The 20,051-nt window shown below is 36.7% G+C and overlaps 1 protein-coding gene across 8 annotated transcripts in view; it reads right to left on the bottom strand.

Annotated features, from left to right (window-relative positions):
• Positions 1–20,051, bottom strand: part of KCNMA1 (potassium calcium-activated channel subfamily M alpha 1) — a gene marked incomplete at its 3' end in the record, with an annotated part of 410,494 nt that overhangs the window by 31,278 nt on the left and 359,165 nt on the right. For all 8 annotated transcript variants that reach the window (XM_084210399.1, XM_084210401.1, XM_084210403.1 and 5 more), the window contains 3 exons: positions 17,817–17,940; positions 14,715–14,939; positions 11,346–11,538 (listed from right to left, as the gene is read on the bottom strand). In XM_084210399.1, the coding sequence (XP_084066525.1) occupies positions 11,346–11,538; positions 14,715–14,939; positions 17,817–17,940 (542 nt within the window). The remainder of the gene's footprint in view (positions 1–11,345; positions 11,539–14,714; positions 14,940–17,816; positions 17,941–20,051) is intronic.

The raw sequence follows: 20,051 nt of genomic DNA, 5'->3' as shown, positions 1-20,051 counted from the left end.
TGCATCTAAATACTACTTTAATCTCTAGAAACACTTAACACAATAATTTTCCTATCCATTATTGCTTAGTAGAGAGTTAAATGGGTTGATTAAAAAAAAAAATCTTCCTTTTTTTAATTTCATTAGCACCAATATCAGTGGAAGTAGCTTTCCTTTCAATTAAGCATTTTGAATATTTCTGAGTCTTTAGTCTATTTATTATTATCTGATAGGATTCTGAGAAAAAATATTCAAGTTGCAATGTGGGCTTTTGTCACTAGTGAGGTAGTTTAAGAAGTGGTGATTTTGGGCCAATCTAAAATATAAATCTGCAGATAAGTTGTAAAGGCTGATTTACATGTGACATGGTGAACAAGTTGCCATTAAAAAAAATCTAGACACAGTCCCAATTTTTAGAAGCACTCTGTCTATATAATTCAGTCTACATCTTCCACTGAAAATGGAAGATAGGTCCAGACAGAAGAGTTTACATTGCCACTAACAAACCAGATATTAATTAGAATTTAGAATAGTAACAATTTGCAAATTATTGAGGATTTACAACAGATATACACAGTTTCTGAACCACACCACTGAATATGTTAGAGGCCAAGCACCTGTTCTGAATCTGATTTTCTTTACAGCATAAACTATTGTTGAGCGAGCTCACACTTGTGGCTAATGGCTTAAGAATGTAACTATAGGATTGTTAATCCTATTAATCTATTAAACAAACAAGAAACATTTTCTCAGGCCCCACACTACACTGCCTGATTTCACTCTCTTGTTTTTTATTTTTAGAGGAGCTGTTTAAAAAAATGTCTGCCTGTCTTTGCCCTCACCTGGAGATGCATTACTAAGTCAGAGAACAAGCAGACTGGCAGGAACTTTGAAACAGGAAACCCTACATGGGCATCCAATCATACTAAAAGACTGTCTATGCACTTAAGAAAACCTCTGTCAAACTTACAGAAAATATATATGCTGTTAACACTGAAGGGATACCTTTCTTCTCACTACTAGCCAGTAATCATGCTTCTAAATTAGTATTTAGAGTATTTGACAATTAAAGTTGAATAGAAAATTTAAGTAAACAACCAAACTTCAAATCAACCTGAAAGGTGGAGTCTCCATTATACTTCCACAGGATCTGCTTCAAAGTTCTAAGAAAAGTTTGCAGAAGATCACATATTGCTATGACATCACAGACATTTTGTAAGATCTTAATCTTGTCTTTAAATAAGCCACTACAAAAATTTCCATTAGCGATAAACTTATTTGGGTGTATTGAATAAAAATAAATTACAAGAACTAGTTCAGAACTTTCTTCAACAAAAATTCCTACCATACCATTTACAAAATTAATAATTTACTTTTCCAGCTCTGGTTTGTTCAGATGTTGAAAATCTGCAAATATAATGTATTATTAGGAGCACTGCAATATTGATTCTCCAACAAAGGCTGTGCCTCAAGTTAGCCTGAATACCCCATCCTGCACATGCTGGAAGAACTAGCAGGTTCTTGATAACCAGAAGCTAGCAATCTTTTAGAAAATGCTTATTAAGGAAAGTCTGGGCTGTCTCATATTTAATCGTGTCAAACTTAAATCAAGAGATCTTTCTTGAAAACAGAACGCCAAGAATTTTATAAATTTTATCTAATGCTGTCAAAGTTCTGCAAATCACTAGCAGGTGATAGATTCTGCTTTTCTGCCTTGGAGATCACAGACTAGGATTTAACTGGAAAGAACAAAAATCTAGCTTTCTCCTGTATTGCTATTAGACTGGTAAAGTCTGCTGGATACTGATGCTTTGTATCTTCTTCCACAGTAAAGCAAAACCAGTGACATTGATCTCTAGAAAAACCCCATCCCCTTTATGAATATAAATAACCATTTATTAAGCAAACAATACGTAGTGAAGCAAAGAAAGACACCAGAATTACGCTCATGAGGCTGCCTGCTGTGGTACATTACTTTCAAACTATCTTATATTCCTGCAATATATTATCTATATGTTCCATTTTCTTGAAGTTATCTTCATAATCAAGACGCTATCACAAGTATCGTGGGCACTGGAACTATTTTTAATTTTCATTTAAAGAGCAATTAAAGAAAGACAATGGATACACAAGATAATAAAGTAAGTGATTAGCAGCATGCAAATGACATAGGCTTAATGATAATACCCTATTCTATTCTCCAAAGGGCCTGTTGAGAGAAACCCTTCCTACATGTGGTTGTGCAGCTAATGTGCCTCAGCCTACAATTACAACATTGCTGACACCATTAACCACTGAAACAACATCACTTCATGAAATCCTTGTTGTCTCATTAAAATGCAAAGGGTCAGGTAATTTACCAGCATTGTGTGTCTACTTTTGTTGTGGGTAATTAGCAAGCATTACCCAGCATGGACTCCTACTGGGAAATAGTTAAACTGTGAAATATTAAAAAGATTTTTTTATATTTGATGGGATTTTGAAAGATTTAGAATTATAACAACAACATACAATGTATTCAAAGCCATGAAACACAGACCTTTTGCACATTTAATGCCATAAGATTTTTATGGTTGATTATTTTTGAAAATTAACCTGAATTTTTTAAATTTTCCTCAGTATAATTGTATCTAGATACACATCTTCTTATGCAATTAGGAACTTATAGAAAATACACAGAGGGAAATGCAAAACACCTTACAGTTTCTTAAAGACTTACATATGGTTTCTAAAAAATAGTTTTTTTAAAAGTTAAAACACAGAGGTGGGTGCAGTACATCCTAATACTCATGTGCCCTTTCATCTTGCTAATTGCAGCCTCATATCACCATTTAAGGGAACCTTGATAACGCTCACTATCAGCTCACATCTTGTCAGGGAGCACAATGGTCTCTTATTCTTTAAATGGAAGTTTTGGAACATAAAACACATTCCAATAAAAGTGAACAGAAAATTATGAATTCATTAAACTACTTTGGTATCTTGTGCTATATATAATATTTATATTCCAACTACTGTAAAATATGCTTTAATATCTTTAGGCAACTCTAAGGACTTAAATATTTATAAAATGGCTAAAGATAAAGTATAGCTCTCTTATTCCTACATACAGATGATGTAAGGCATGCAATCAAAGACAATAACACTTTCAACCCATTTGTCATCTTAAAGGAGCCTTTCAACTTCAGTTCCCCTGTGTGCAATCTACATAAGAGTTGTTGCCTACATAGGCAACTCCAGAGGAGTTTGCTCCTTAAAAACTACCAAGAGTGCTATACTTCACATAAAACAGGGTTTTCTGAAAATGGAGACAAAACTATAAATTTGCAGGGAAAACAGCTCCAAGTGGGGCTTCAAAATACTGCTGTATTTATCTCTGGGACATCTGGGAACAGGAAGCATTTTGATTTAATATTTCATAACATAGAGGCAATTGCTTCCTTGCCTGGTGTATAATTAATGCTCATAAAAAGAGTGCGTTTTTTTTATTCCTCAGCATCAGAAATGCACAAAATAGTACACCTTCATAATAGGGGGTTTGCTTTCGAGATGCTGAACAGCAAATAATAATAAATTTGAGTTACCATAAATTTATAACAGTTTTGGGATGCTTAAATATAGTTCAAGTGTGAGATCACATATTTGATGTACTGTATTATCTACCTCCTTCATCCTGTTTTATTTTTCTCTGGCTGAAGCAGAAGATATCTTGCAATTGTGAAAACTTAAAGGTATTTGGGTTAGGACCTTACAGTATTTCTCAAAAACAGAGAAATTGTATCAAAGGAATGGGTCTCTCCAGCCATTCATCCAACACATTTTTAGTGTTTTATAAGCAATAGAATTGAAAACCCTCTTTTCTTAATAGTTTTTCTCTCTTTCCATGAAAACTTTGAGAGAGGTGGGAAACTAGTTTGTGTGTGTAATTACAGCAGGCAACATTGGTGTCCAGCTGCAAGGAAAGGTACCAAAAAATGTGAAGGATGCTGCAGGGGATCCTACCTGTCAAGGGTTTCCTGTGAAGACTGGAAGCCTAGCAAGGTCCTAACAGAGCTGGTTTCTACAGCACAGGAAAAAAGTTAAGTGAAAAGCCTCTCTCCCACCCAGACTCTTTAGTTTACTTAAGTCCAAATCTTGCAAAGACCTGCACATAATCTAACTTTACACAGGTGGACAGTTTCACTGAAGTCAGAGAGATTTATTAACCTGTATAGCATTGAGCACATAAGTTTTGGAACAAGCAAGGCATCAGATTATAAACTTGCCAGGGCAAAGGCCATATTTTATTCTTGTATATATCAGGACTATGACAACAAGCTCTTAATTCCATCTAGAGCTCCAGTGTGCTACCATAAAATAAATAACAGCTATCAACTGATCCATCTAGTTCAGCAGGATAAGAAATTATGTGCATGTTGCAAAAAGGTAATACTGAGTTATTTATCACAGGGACCTGATGTTCAAAAATTGGACTATTTTTTGTAAGTAAATAGTGATATGGGACACATCTGGCCCTTATCTCATTTTTCAGTTATTAACTTCATTACTTAGGATGGTCAGCCTTTGTTTTGAAAAGGGCTAATGAAACCAAACTACAACTAAAATTCAGTTAGCTAAGAAATAATTACTCAACCAAGTAGAAAATTTTGTTAATTGGCTCATTACTATTATTGCAACAACTGATGCTAACAAAAGGAACATTCAGAACCCAGTATAAAAACATCCTTAATCGGGTGTTAACTCCTACACTAAACTATCAATCCTGCAAACCAATAACCCTGATGGTAATGCAAAAAACCATTTTGGAAAACATGACTGGTAGGATTGATACTGTCTTTGGAGAGTATCTTTCAAAACATTTGCATGAATTAGATAATTATGAGCTAGCTTTAAGTACAGCAAGCATTCTGCAGTCTAAAAGACAATATACAAAGACACACAGGAATCTAAGGGTTGAAAAGTATAAAGCTAATGTCATAGCTCACTTTGACACTTTTAAAAACTACCTGCAATCTTTCACTTTCTGCCAGCACTATTCACTTATTTATTTTTAATATTATATTTAACATTCTACATTTACTTATAAGCTTTCTAAAGAGATTCAGCAGCTCCTTAAATTGTGCAATTATTTAGTGCAGCTAAATAGAGTTTGATTTTCTGCATTAAAAAAGTAAGGTTATTCCTACGTTTTCATTAAATATAACATATTAAACATAGGAAACAGTGCTGGAGTTGCCACAGAATATTGAATTCCATAAAAGCCTAAAACTTAACTTCATCTATGATTATCCAAGCCTATATTCTGAAATATTAACTCTAAACCTTATGACTATAAAATAAAAGATATAAGATTCAACATTCACTAAACCCCCTCTCCTTCAGGAATAAAGCTATTGCTTTGAATTTATGTAACAGCACTGAAATACAGTTATCTTCAAAAATGACAAAACCCATTGCTAACAAAGTACTTCAGACACTATTTATCCTTTCCCCTTATTTAAGAATTTTCTCTCAATTTCAATCCCAATCATATGGTTGTTCTGTCTTTTGCTAACATTTCAGAAATAAAGCAATCAAGATTTATTGATTGGTAGAGGTGAAAAAGAATATATTATCTGCAATCACAATGGAAAGCAGAACTCAAATTCACTTTATTAATGAATTTCTTGTAGCAAATTGTGAGACAAAGTTCATAAAACTTTGCAATGATGCAAGAATTAATTATCAGATTATGAAATAAATCTAGTGAAACTCTGTGGCTCTTTCTGTCTTTTCAATCAAAGTTTAAGACAGCTCCAACTAAAGATGACAATGAAGTCATAAGTGATTTTTAAAGGAACTGGATCAAATGAAATTAAACTTGTACTTTTTTACCTTCTGCAATCTGTTACACTTGAAAGCCAGTGTGTAAAATTCTGAGTATGCTTACTTGATTTTATAGGATTTTCCCCAGAATAATCCTGCCATGATGTATGAAATGTATTATGCAGGAGTTCATCCAGTCTTCATGTTTTTCTCTTTATTCTTTCTTGTTGGAGGATCTATTATGAGAACTGTAAATGAAGGCCTAAAAAGATGTCTCATGTGTTGAAATAGTGTTCCTAGGGAAAATTCTCATAAGTTGAAGTCATTCAGAAAACAGCTGCAATTGTTACTTTGCTGAAATACGTCTACACTGCTGTACTGTGATCTGTCTTAGAATGTCTGTGGACAAAATGTTACTATACAGCCTCCCCTTTCTGTACTTTAGACCTGCTTGGAGCTATAAGATCACTTTTCTTTATTTTTTAGTAAGTGTTTTTTAATGAAATGTACTGCTCTTTTTATATAGGACTCAAAATAAGCTCTAAATCACTATCCAATAAAAGAAAATTATTGAGTTGGATATCTAAAGTTACTACCCAGAGGCTACTCTGGTACAGTATTTATAAATCTCTAAACAGTTAGGTATAATTGTCTTTCTGGGTTTTGGGAAGAAAGCCAAATAGCAGCTTTAGTTACAACTGAAGATAAATATTTTGTGTCGCGCCGTGTTCATCTGGTGGATAAAATAACAAGTAAAATCCCCACAAAGTAGGACTCTAAGAAAAAACCAAGAAGCATGAAAAACTAAATGGGAATAGTCAATAGATGATACTTGAAGAAGAAAGGATGGAAATGTCAACAAAATGAAGGAAAGGAAAATTACTGGAGGTCTCCCAACCTAACAGCCAAGGCAGAACCCATGACACATTCAGTCCTCCTGGTTGCTGTGGAAAAATGTTATGACTGAGGAGCACATGTTATGACTATGGATCTAATATTCTCTAGTCTGCTCTCCAAAATACCTCTTGATGAAATAATCTTAATTTCTGTTTGAGGGAACAGAATGAGAAACAGAAAGGACAATAAAAACCAATCTCCAGTATCTGGGGGTTACCTTTTTCTCCAACACAAACACACACCTCTTTACAGATCTTTCTAGGAAGATAATCAGTCAAGATCTGTAAGAGGTAATCAAGAAAAACACAGGGCTTCCTTGTCAAAAATAAGGTTGAGTTTATAAATGAAAAGGTGGGCCAAGTTCTCACTTTACAGCATTTCGTACTTCAAAATCTGAGATATCTTAATGAAGCAATAGTTTGCTGCAGCGTCAGTGGGATACACTTCGGCCTTTCTGTCCTTGGAATCTAGGTTCTAGGTCTCCCAAAGGCAATGAGCTGCCTGGATGATTTCCAAAACCCATTTTCAGGACATTAGAGGCTGCAGCCCTAACCTCTAGCAAGCGTACAGAGCTGCCCAGTCAGCTTTGAAACGATCAATGCAGACAGCCCTGAGAACACTTTCAACGTGGGAACTTCCAACAGCACAGGTTTAATTTGAAAGATCTTCTTGTTCTTTGTGAGTAGAAGTACACATTTTATGTAAAGGAGACCGGAAAATCCTTTCAAAACTGTCAGTAAGCTTTTCTTCCTAAGGAAGACAGGTTGTTTGCACACACAGTTCTGTGTAGCCATGCATTTGGTCGTATGTTGCCAGACAGCTGATGATGAACATAGATTTGACAACTTAGATAGTTTACTGCCATCCCCTCTGGATATGCTAGGTCATTTGTACCTCTGGTCCAGATTATTATTTTTTCCCTGTGTCTTGGAACTTTGAGTTGGATTTTTCTTCTGTGGAAGGTCGAGGCAGAGCACTGTGCTCGGATGAGATGCAATTCTGGCAGGATCTGTTGCGACCCAAGATGGGCAAGCCAGAGGACAAAAATGTTGCTGCACTACTTATAGAAAGTCCAGATAATTGATAATTACTGTTAACCAGTTTGAAAACCTGGGGATATTATACCACCATAAGGACGTACTATCAAATCTTCGTTTCTGTATGAGAATGGCTGTGTGTGTTTTAAGTTCATCTTGCACTAATAATGAGAAAATCCTTTGTTGATGCAAACCAGATTAATTCAGAGCTGATTGTTCAGCAGTTATCTTAATCCATTGGGAATTGCTAGCCCTATTGTTATAGAAATTTCCTTTTCAGCAAAGTATGCTGTCATGTGTACACCCACCTGTTCCTTCTACAAGATCTTTCTCTTGAACTGCACCTGGGGTCCATTTCAAAGCTACATCCCTGGCTGGAAAGGGCATGTTTGGATGGATACAGAGATACATTTTTATATGCCTACGACTGGTGTTAAAGCAGGTGATGAGGATGAAGCTCTAGAAAAAAGGGAATGAAATCCCAAAATGTGGGGATTCTCTTCCTGCTACCAACTTAAAGCAAAAGAGTTATAGACCCTGTACTTCAACACTTGACAACGATTATGGCTCATCTGATGGTTAAATAAATTTGCATTCTGGTTTCATGGCACCCTTCTTGTACTGGTGTTATCTTTTGCCTAAAGCTGAAATGTAACTAGAAAGATCCTTGTATATTCAAGAACTTATCAATTAAATGACTGTGGTTTTTTTTTCAGAAATGTAAACATGAATCACATATCAGATGAGATTTCATATGAGATTCCACTGCTTACTGACTACATAACTATGCATATATAATACTATTTATTTACCCAGAATAGCAAGGGTAATGTCATACTGCTAAATCCCTCACCAAATATCTTGCAGCTCAGCCCATACATTTCTTAGACTGCTCACATATTTTGTTTTATTTCTTCTCTTTTCAACACCCTGTCATGGGTCAACTGACCTTCTGCCACACCTCCATATTTTCTAGTGTCAGTGTTTCTGATGATCAGTAACAGAAGTAACATAAAAGAATAACACAGAAGATCCAAGCATGATGTTGATGAGAATGTCTTAATTCAAAATCATGCATTAAGATCTAGAAAAACTCAGACTGGCCATACTGCAAGTTTGTACCAGCCAATGTGTTAAGTATGTCAAGCAATACACAAATGTAAAATGACAATTTGCTCTATAAATAAAGGTACTTAATTGCCAGTAAGAATCTGTGAGTTTGTTCTAATATGCTGCTTGTTGACCAGCAAAAGTTGAATCACCTACTTTATGTAATTGTCATGATAGTTGTGCCCACCATATGTTAAAGCTGCATTTCAGAGACAAAAATGTCACATTGCATATAATTTCCAGTAAAGTTTGTGCTATCTACTGATTCTAACTGCTTCTGACAGTCTAATCATTTTATTCAAGGTCTTTCATGAAAATTTACAGTACTGAAAGGAACAGAACCAATTCAGGAGTTGTGGATTTCATAACAGAGAATTTACTGTGAAGATAATTGTTTTCTGAAGCAACTGGGCTTGCAAGAACCCCTCCTTATTCAGTGCTGCCAATTATAACAGGCTGCTGGTTACCTGCCTTATGATATGCCCTGTTTCCCCAGAACAGCGAAGGAGTCACCTTTTATTTTGTAATGCAGTCTGGTATTTACCCGAAGAAATGTCAAAAATTTCTAAAAATGTGCTCACCTATTGTTCCTCTGCTTCTCTGCATCAGCAACATTTAAAAGGGCTAAAGGGATTTGGACTTTGGCCAGTGTACGCTTCCTGACCTACAGGGGCTATTGCTGTAACAGCAACCTGGGTATTAGAGAGTCACAGAACAATTCAGTCTGGAAAGGACATTGCAGGGTCTCTGGTCCTATTTCCTGCTCTAAGCAGGGTCAACTATGGGGTCAGATCAGCTTCTTTGAGCTGTATGCAGTCAGGTCTTGAATACCTCCAAGGAGGGAGAGTAAAAAATGACAGGTGCTCATGTGTGCACAAGACTGGATATTGACAGGTTTCTCTATCCTCACTGAGGGATGGTGTGACCCTGTGTACTCCCAGAGGTAAAATAAAACAGGCAAGTGCTGGAAATGTCTCTAGCTTCTAAGCAAAGATAGAAAATTCTCTCAGACTGTTTGTGCCCAAGAAGAGATTCTTGATTATTTTAATTATGTGTGTGATAAAAGACTGAGAGAGATTCATCAAAGAATAGCCATTAGCCTGGTAGTGGAAATACAGATTTAGTTTTGAGATACAGAATTTCAGATCCCAGGGCTAAACCAGCAAAACAAGGAACCTCTATGCATGTCTTCCACTTCTGCAATGAGTTCCCTAATCATGAATACAAGCTATCTGAGTGTGAGCAAGTTGGCCTCACAAATTTGTGAGGAAAGAACTCTAAAATATTTGGGGTTGTGTTATTTCCAGACCACAGATTTGAAACTTTCAACACTCATGGGATTGAAAACAATCGGTTTCTTCCTTTTCTTTTCTAAATCTACTTCTTATCCAGAAAACTGTCCAATTTCACTTTGAAAAGTTCAAACTTTTAGCTTTCTGGTACAATTTAATTCCAGTATTGAATTCCACCATTTTATTGCTGATTCCAAGAAGGAATTTTCTGTGTTCAAGTTTCGATATTCAAGAAGTTACACTGCAACCTCTGATTTTTGGCATATAATTCCTATTTCCTGATTAGAGTGTAAAGAGGAAGATCTGAACTTAATCTTAGTTCTCACAGTCCTTGAGGGAAAACTATCTCTAGATCATGCTCACAGGGAAACTGCAGACCAAAGCACAATCCTTTCCACCTACATTTACAGCAGAACTAGATCCAGAGGGAATATTTACTGCTGCACTTAATAGGTTTATCAAAGGTAGGACTTCAGCTGCATAAGCTGCAAGACCCTTCAGGGATGGGAAGATGATTGTTTTTACACTGATGGTCTTTGCCAGGGTGCTCATGACTGCTTTGCAGCTGCTTTGCACAGGCACAGATGGTGTAAAATAGCCTTTGGCAACCTATGAATCAGTCCCCTACTCTCAGAAAAGACTGAAAGATTTTGTTCAACATTCTTAAACGGGATGAGTACATGTCAAACCATAGGAAGAAATCAGCTTTGAGTTAATTCTCTGTGGCTTCTTGAGCAAGAAGGGGCCAAAGCTGTAAAGAAAATTAAAAGTTCTCGTTCTTTTTATTTTACTTTTTGGCTTGTGTTACTAACACTTGCATTTTCTCTGTACTTTTAATGTGTTTGGCATAAAAAGAAATTTTGTTAGACAGAATTCAGGTATCCCAAAGAATAACTGCAAGTTATCACTGGTTATATAACAGCAACTCACCCTGAAAAGGAAGCCACAGTGAGAAAACGACGCTTTTATACATTACCTAGGAAAATTTTAAAATGAGAAAAAATGCCAGTTTCATGTTCATTCATTTTTCCTCTGAAAGATGTGCCCTGTGATGTAGCAGAGAAACTACGTGACTGTCCCTTTAAAAGCCATCATACCAATCAGCAGGTTTAACTGTCAAGCAAGCTGATGTGGGGCTCTTTGAATTACTGAGTGAGGGATATTCTTCCTGCCAGGTCCTGTCCCCTGTAGGCACTGCAGAGAAGTATTATAGGGCAGTCCTTACCTTGGGAATTAGCCTGCAAGACCCCAATGCTGTCATCAAACTGCATAGATTTGATGTTGAGTGACGCCAAGATGCATTCCTTGTCCTGCAGCGAAGCATCATCAATATTATTCTGATTGGCTGACAGGATAACGCACATGTCGCAGAGGTTGATGTTGACAGCCCTTAAATCAGCCCGACTTAATGGCGTACCCTTCGGCACAGCGAGGAGAAAAGGGGGGTGCAGAAGAGGGGAAAAAAAGGAAAACAAATTAAAGATTGAGAAGGAGCTTTGGGAAATTATTTAACAAGTATCTTTTTTATGCTCTGACATTAAGCCGGTCTAACTATGTGCCAGGGAATAGGAGATGTGTGCTAATCTAAAGGGTAGTTGGTGCTGATGGCAGCATTTTAGGTTCAGTCTCAATACTCAGTCAAGCTATTACTAACAAACAAGAAACAGGAATAATGCCAGCATTCTACATCTCATCGGTGACTTGAAATTGTCTTGATTTAAGCTGCTATCATGTGGCAACCTCTGGCTCTCTGAATATAACAAGGGGGGTGTTTTAAATGTCTATTTATCTACTACCAAGTCACAATGGTCTTGGGCAAAAGAACAGCAATTTAAACAGGAAAGCATTACGTGTCCTGCACATTTGAAATGCAATCAGGACAAAGCGATTTTTTTCTACCTAAAGCAATACACAGAAAAGGTTAATCCTTTTCGAAGCACGCTTTTGGTGCTTCTAGAAGGAAAACACACTGAGCTTCAAAGCTGTGTGATTAAACCCTTTGAAACAGAAACAGGACTTTATCCTAATGGGCACAGCTTGTGCAACGTTCCCTGTTCCACAATCCTCAATCAGAGAAAGGAACCATTTAAATAAAATGCTGTGGTAGCCTGTGGTTTTTTTTAATAGTTAACAAAGCTGAGATAGGACACTTAACATGATACTTTTTGTTTAAAATACACTTGCCTTTCACATTCAACAGTCCACTACTGTAGTTACAGAATATTAAGTCTACATCACAGGGCTGCAAATACAGGTCCAGGAAATACACTCCCTTTTTTTTTTTAAATGGAAATTAGATTCTACTCTGCTGCCTCACATGGACTGGTACCCAAAGACCCCAGTGATGAGGAGACATAACTGTCCTAGTGTCATGCAGTAACTTTCATAAAATAAAGTCAAGACCCAAGTCTTCCATCTCCTGATCATTCATGGTGAGCATCTCCTGAACTCCACTGAGAGTACTCAATGCAAAAATGAATTTAAAATGCACAGAGTGAAGGAAGAGCTCAATTCTTATTCAGTGTTTGCCAGCTTAATTATTCCATGTAATTTTCAATAATTTGAGGCATGAAACCTTGTGAAAAACAGTCTGTATCAAACAGATATGATTTCATTATAAACTGCTCCGAAGTTAGAATAAGATTATTCCAGCCACCTTAACCCTGCCCTTTGTGCCTGTACTGTGCACCAAGTGAAGCAGGGTTCCTGTGGGGAAAAATAATATTCAATCATGTAATTAATTAAAGGCTCACTCCTAATGATTTTATGCAAAGGGACAGAATTAAGGCTGCCTGAGGATATTTAAAATTGGCATTTGCCTGCTTTTTAAGAGTTTACTCAGCAGCTTAAAGGCATCTTTTAATACAGACTTTAAATTCCATTTTTGTTTTAAAACCAGAACAAATGTTTTCATATTCAGCTGTAACCGCATCTCCATCAGATATCAGCAGCAAGTTTTACCTCGTGAACCAAAGCACAGAGAAGTATGAAAGTGGCCTCCCTTTAACAGGTTCCTACAAGTATAATCTTAGACACTAAAGTACATTTTAAAATTAGTATAATTACATCAGATATTTTAAATTTATATCACCATTTTGAACCAGATAGGCTGCAAAAAAAAAAAATTGAAGTAACAGGAATGAAGACTGTGTGGTCTTCAGCACCCTTGATTACTATGTCAGATACAATTCCTTTATAAATTTCTGTATTTTTAAAGTTGCATCAACTAACTATTTAAGCTGTTCAAGTCAAAATTAATCTAAAGCGATTCTGAATTTTGGTGTAAACTGGGGAAAGTAAAGATGGTGTACATTTATTTTATGCCTCTTCAGAATTCAGAATCAAAACTTTGCAAAAACACATTGTAGTAATATATAAACATTATATACTGGAAACAGTAGCAGGATTCTATTCTGCTTGATAGTTCAACAGTATTATCAATTTAATTCTGATTCTCTAGTCTTTAGCCTTCACAGTGACTGGAATTAAAAGGAATTGGCAGAAAGAGGAGGATATTAACTGACCAAATCTGATATTGACACCATTTTTGTGACAGCAGAGAATCTTGTGACACCATCTGTTGGATCAGGTTACAGAAAAATGCCAAGGGCTAACACTAAAACTGCATTTACAGTAACAAAGACCTACAGTCTGAATTAATCAAAAAGCAAAGACAGTCCTTTCATTCTATAGCTATTTTCCCAATTATTCAGTTAATGTTATATCCATCATTGATTTATTTGTTTTTAACTGCTGAAATGAAATTACTAAGAACTAGTAAACTTATATTTTTTCATTCTTAAAAAATATCTAAACTAACTTTACTATATAACATGTTGAGCATTTTCTTTCACTTATACCATGGGCAGCCACATGTCATTTATAGCTATGGTCACCTAAGATCACCAGCTTGGAGGACTTCATTTGTTAGCCCTGTAGATCTTGATTCTACATTTTTGGTCATAGGAGTGAAATGATTCACTCCTATGACCAAATGAAATGATGTATAGGAGAAAAAGGGCCTTTGCAGTTTTAGTGGCTGTGCCTACCAAGATCAATAGGAGCTTTTCATTGATTTAAGAAGGGTCAGGATTTTGCTGTACTTTCATACAGGACTCTGAACTGAAATGCCAGGGCAGTGTTCCTTATAAAGCAGGCCAGGCCACAGGAAGTCTTTATGAATACATATAAATATTACATAGACAGAGTAACAATGATTTTTTCCAAGGTTTTGTGGGTATAAAACCATAAATAATATCATAAATAACTACTGTCATTCTGTCAGGGAAATCACAACATCAGAACCAGCTCCATGCAGGGCACTACAGCGAATGTTCAATACATAACACCGCTAATACATCTGATAGCAGCTGAAATTCATCCGATGAGGATGATGAGGAACCAAACACTGCAGCAAATATCTTCTAATAAGGTCTCACAGGGCTCTGTTTTCATAGACACAGTAAAGGGAAAATCTAAGTCCTCAGGCCTATAAGTAGACAAAAGTAGAAAAGCCTAAGATCAAAGTCAATACGAATCTGTCCAGCTGGTGTCCTAAATAACAAAGTATCAATAATATGGCTTTTGAACTTACAGGCAAGATTGAAACCTTGGGGAAGTTATGCAGTGTCTCCCATTCCCTTCTCAGGTATTCAAGTGAACCCACAAACACAATGTGCTTGAGTTCATGGTAGTGAAAGTTGCTGGCTCGTAATGGCATCACTAAATTTCTTAATCCAATCAAAGCAGATTTAACATCCCCAAATATGCAAACGACTACATGCCCACTTAAAACTGTCATCGCTGCTTCACTTCGAGTCTAAAAAAAAAACAAACAAAACAAAACAAAAAGACAAGGGAGAAATGAAACAAAGGGAATCTTAAATCATATATTGAGTTTAAAACCAGGAAAAATACAACTGTCAATATTGTTCATGCACAAAGAAGCAGTTTGATAACAGCTATTCACTTTACCCTTATTTATATTTCATTACATGTGCTCAGCAGAAAAAAAAAAAAAGTTCTTGCTTGCAAATCCTTCAGCATTTGGGAAGACATGGTATTGGACCAAAGTCTGGTCCTGTGCAAGTTTCTATAAGTGTGGATTGTGACTCTGGCTACAAAGTACTGTGGGTTTAGCTAAGGATTATAGAAAAGAGATGCAAAATCATGCCCTAGCTGACAAATCACTAGATGGGTTTTTTCAGCACCAATTTGAAAAGGAAGATATTGAATGTCCAGTGTTCCTACTAGGGCTTTGTGATATAACTCAGATCTTGTGAGTTGAGGACCATAATCTCTTAGGGTCAAAGCTCTTATTTAAGGACAAGCTGCTGCTTCCCTGAGAAGCAATCCACGAATGGCCTACCCTGCTCTGCTTTCCAGGGGATGCCCACTGTTTGCCACAGAGCTTCTCTCAGTAACAAAACAGAAGTGCAAGTTTGTGACCAATACTAAACTTTCAGGCCAATTGGACTTACTAAGGAAAACGTCTCATGGGGAATATTCAAACAGCGTCCAGAATTATCTTCTTGTCTCGGTGAAAGAATAAATTTTTGCGCTAATTTCAGCATTGTTTAGTTCAGTAGAGTGGGCAACTCAAACATCAAGATGATTAAATAAAGCCACATGGAAAAAATTACCTTAATTTCTGGAGCCAGTCTTGGCATTGTAGTGCTCTGTCACGTAGCTGGAGAACCACAGATACCACGTTGCCAAGAAATTGTACACTCTGTACCATTGCACAGGAGTTTTGCCAATTAACAAAACTAAACCAGTGGCAATACATTAAATTTTCCTCTCACTTATTGTATAAGTCATTTTTCTAAATTACAGAAGCATGGTGGTATGCAATTAAGACAGGAATATGCAGCAGATATGTCAGAAGAATGGCAATTCTGATTAGAAGTTTTCTCATCAGTTAAAAAATGCACGAGCTTTCAATTTCTCCAGAGCAATTACACTGGTTTTCATACAGCTTGGCCAAGAGAGTTGGCTTGGCCCTTCAAGCTGCAGAAGACAAGAGCGAATCCTCAAGTCAAGCATCTGAGTTGTCCCATGCCTCTGCCCATGCATCTGGAATACTCAGACTTTAAAAGACAGGGACCAAGTCTTGAAAGCAGGTATGTAAAAAACGTCACTCCATAAATCTGCTTGTAGCCACGTATGGCAAAACCCATTCTTATTACCTGATACTGCTGGAATGCCACAGAGCCAAAACAGACCTTGGGCAGAAAAATTAATTCTCTTCTGACTGGGACATCATCAAGTATCAATTAGAAGACAACCTGGGAAATCTCATCATCTTCAAATTATGCACTAATTTGTACTTGTGTGGTCTCTAAGGACAGCATTAAATTTGCATAGATATGAATGTAGACATAAATTGTGGACTGTGAGTTTGAAAAGGTGGAGGGAAGCATTTTGCTGGCAGTGTCTTTACTGGTGATGATGCATGAAGCAGAAAGAACCGGGGCAGACTTGCAGATTCACAGGCTGGTAGTGGAAAAAACTAACATGGCATAACTTAGAGATGATGACTGAGTCACTCCCCAGCACCATTTGTGGGGGAACACTTTTCAAAGTAGGGCAACATGCAGTTTGTCAGCTAAAATGTGTTTGTACCAAAAAGGAGGATTTTTATCCCTATTACAAAATGCTGTACAGCAGGGCTACCCTTCTTGCTTGCTGATTACAAATAAATTATACTATTTAAAGCTGTTCAGGCAAACTCCATCTCAAAACTCCAGCTCCAAAATTTGGAATTTACTTGCTTGACTATTTAAACACTGATATTGCAATTCCAGGCAATGTCAGAGTTATTACAGAAACCCCAGAGGAGCACTGGAGACAAGCTCTTAACCCCTGATTGCTAGAATAACTGGGGCTGTCACCATCATTGGCTACACCATGCCACAGTGCAGGAAAATCTAAGAGAGCAGGCTCGGGAAAAGCTTTATGAAGTGCGACAAAGTGAAGATCCACCAGGGAGTTCATTTCAAATAAAATCAGTTTTGCGTGTGAGATCTGGGGTTGGTTACTTGCTACTCTTAGGTATAAATACATGAACACAAGTGGCATAAACTTTCAAAATAGACTGTGATAGGCCTCCTAATTATTTTTAATGACTTGAGTCAGTTTGATGGTTTTCCCAGTTAAAGGAATGAAACAAACATGGACAGGGCTCAGTGCAACATGCTACAGTCAGAGTAGGAGCTCTGGCTTATTTGGGCATCTTGAAATATTGGGAATTGAGAGAGAAGTTCTAAGAGAGCAAAATTAATTAAAAAATCAATTAACAATAATTAATAAAACATCAAGAAATAAGAGGTAAGTCAAAACAACACTCGCCTGTGTTAGAATCATTACTGCCTTGTGTAAAGAGAAAAGTGGAGTATGTAAACATTCAAGCATTTCTAATCTTAATTTTCTATAAAGATTTAAACCAAATATGCAAATTTCAGTTTATGAAAAAGAAATTCCCTATACTGGATGAATTTTTATTGTTGCACTGGGCATAAAGATTTATGTAATCAAAATTCTTTAACCAAAATCCTAGCTTTGGTTTCATCACCCTTCCTCCTGATTTCAACACACTGGATTTTGTGACAGTAGAGACTAACTTATTTATCCATTAGACATCAGTTCTATGGTTTAAATAACCTCTTTTCAAACACAAGTTCTCACCAATACCTACCAAAATGACCTTTTCGATGTCTTTGGCTGGACACCAATGAAACATCCCTGTAGAGTCGTACTTTTTCACGTTGGCATCCATATTGTCAATCTGCTCATTGCCAGGAATTAACAAGGGGTCATGCCTGGGGAAAAACAAGTTGAGGACAGCATAAATGGAAAATACTATGAATTATGGATGGAAAGATATCCCAAGAGCTGTGTACAAAGAGGGACAAAAGTAAAAAAATGAAATGTATTTACACTTTAACGTGCTTTCAATAAGGACATTTTTAAACAAAAGCGGCATACCAAAAAAAAATATTAAACTTTAAATGTTGGGTGTAGTTTCAATGACTTTCTATCCTCTTCTATGCCAATAACAATTTAATTTTAAATAGGGTTTTCTGACACCAACACATCCGTCCAAGTTTTTTCCTTTCCAGTCCCACCCCTCTGAAACAAATATCAAAGTTCCTATAGGCATCTGCAATGAAGTAGAAGGGACAGGAACAGAGCCCCATGCTGACTGACTGGCACAAGTATGGAAAGCCAATTACTTGCTTTTACCACATACAACTTCTGACGTGATGCTCTTCACAGTAAAAGCTTTAACAGGCTGCACTTTAAATATTTTAGCAATTTGCCCAATCATATTTTGCTTTCCCAAACTGAAGCCCTTTAAAGATTCAACAGTATGTCATTTTAGAGCAGACTGACTAACAAATGCCCACATCTGGAATACGTGATTTTAATACCAAACAACAATGTCCATTTTCTCTGACAACTCTACCTGTGATAACCTTCTAAGTGTTTCTGCTGAACCATTTTAAAGCACAAGGCTTCTCAAAGGAGAAGCAAATAAAAGATATTTTTATGAACTTGCTCTCCAGCTATATAGCTACATATAAGCACAGACACAGAGTCCTTTAATTTATATGCTAAAATCAAGCATTAAACTAAGTACTAAGTGACTCCAACACTCTCACACGCTGGTGAAGACCCCTGAGTGACTGCATTATGCAATAGCATTAGCAGAATTGTATTCACAAGGTACAGGGTAAACTGACCCTAAAATCTTATATTTAGCATGATTTAATGGTGCTTTTTCTGGAAAGCTACAGTCTTTACCTCAGGTTTTTGTCATTAATGCTTGAAATATCTTGATAGAGAACTGTAACATTTCAAAGAAGAAAGTATTTGCAATGCAAGAATATGCTAAGTGCTCTGAGACAGGTATCCAAATTTTAAAGCAGTTTGCCCTTTGAAGCCTGTTAAAGAAAAGCCCATGTGGTCTAAACTCTTAAAACAGGAAAGTTTCCTGCTTTTAAAGCATTTGAACCAGCACACTGTGGTGAGATCTTCTCTTCTGCACAGACTGCTAAAGCAGACTGTGAGCACAGTGTGTGATATAGGTCAATTTACCTTGAACATGGTATGCTAAGTTAACATGCAACCAACACTTGCTTCCTATGAAAAGTATAATCTCAAATTCAGTCAGGGTGATCAATTAGTGTGATTTCATAGGAAGAAAATAGCCACTGATTACAGATCCACTGAAATCAGTTGAAAATTCCTATGCATTTTACTCAAACAGGGTCAACTTCAAAGAAAGTAGCTCAAAAAAAGTTGAGAAATTATTAATACAATGTTCCATTTAAACCAGAATCTTCTGATGCTTTAAGACAATCAATGCCCTACATGGCAAAGACATAAGTCAGACTCTGGATAAAAGAAACACTATGTTTTCAAAGTTTCTTATTCTCAAAGTAGAGATACAGTCCAGTGATTTGACTGTAACCCACTGGCAGCAGGGACGCCCTAGTGCACTACCTGGAATCTCAGTTCCTACTCCAAGCTGAATAATGACAGGCCTTGCATAAGTGTGTTCCCTCTTTTGTAGGAAGCAGAGATGGAAAAGCTGTATCAAAGGTGTTTGTTGCGGGGGCTTGGTTGTTGCTTTCTCGGCTTTTTAAAAATGTCTATAAAAATATACAGACTCTGCATTCTCTTCCATCCATCAGCAGGTTGCAGGCATGGTGGTTTTGTCTGAAAGCTGAGATGCCACTCACTGGGCATGGCCCTCTGCTCAGAGTTGCAGTTGGCACAATGAGATCTGCAGCCATGAGCACACCTCAATTTGAAGGCTGTACTAATGTTCAGACTACATTTAGTGGTGCTCTCTCCCAGCTATTTTTTCTAATGGAACGTGTTAGCTATAGGTTTCAAAGTCAGAAAGTTTGCCAAAAGATTAGGA

Source organism: Fringilla coelebs, assembly GCF_963513975.1.
Source record: "Fringilla coelebs genome assembly, chromosome: 8".
Lineage (NCBI taxonomy): Eukaryota > Metazoa > Chordata > Aves > Passeriformes > Fringillidae > Fringilla > Fringilla coelebs.
The sequence above is the reverse complement of the archived record's forward strand: the minus strand, read 5'-3'. Positions and strand labels throughout refer to the sequence as shown.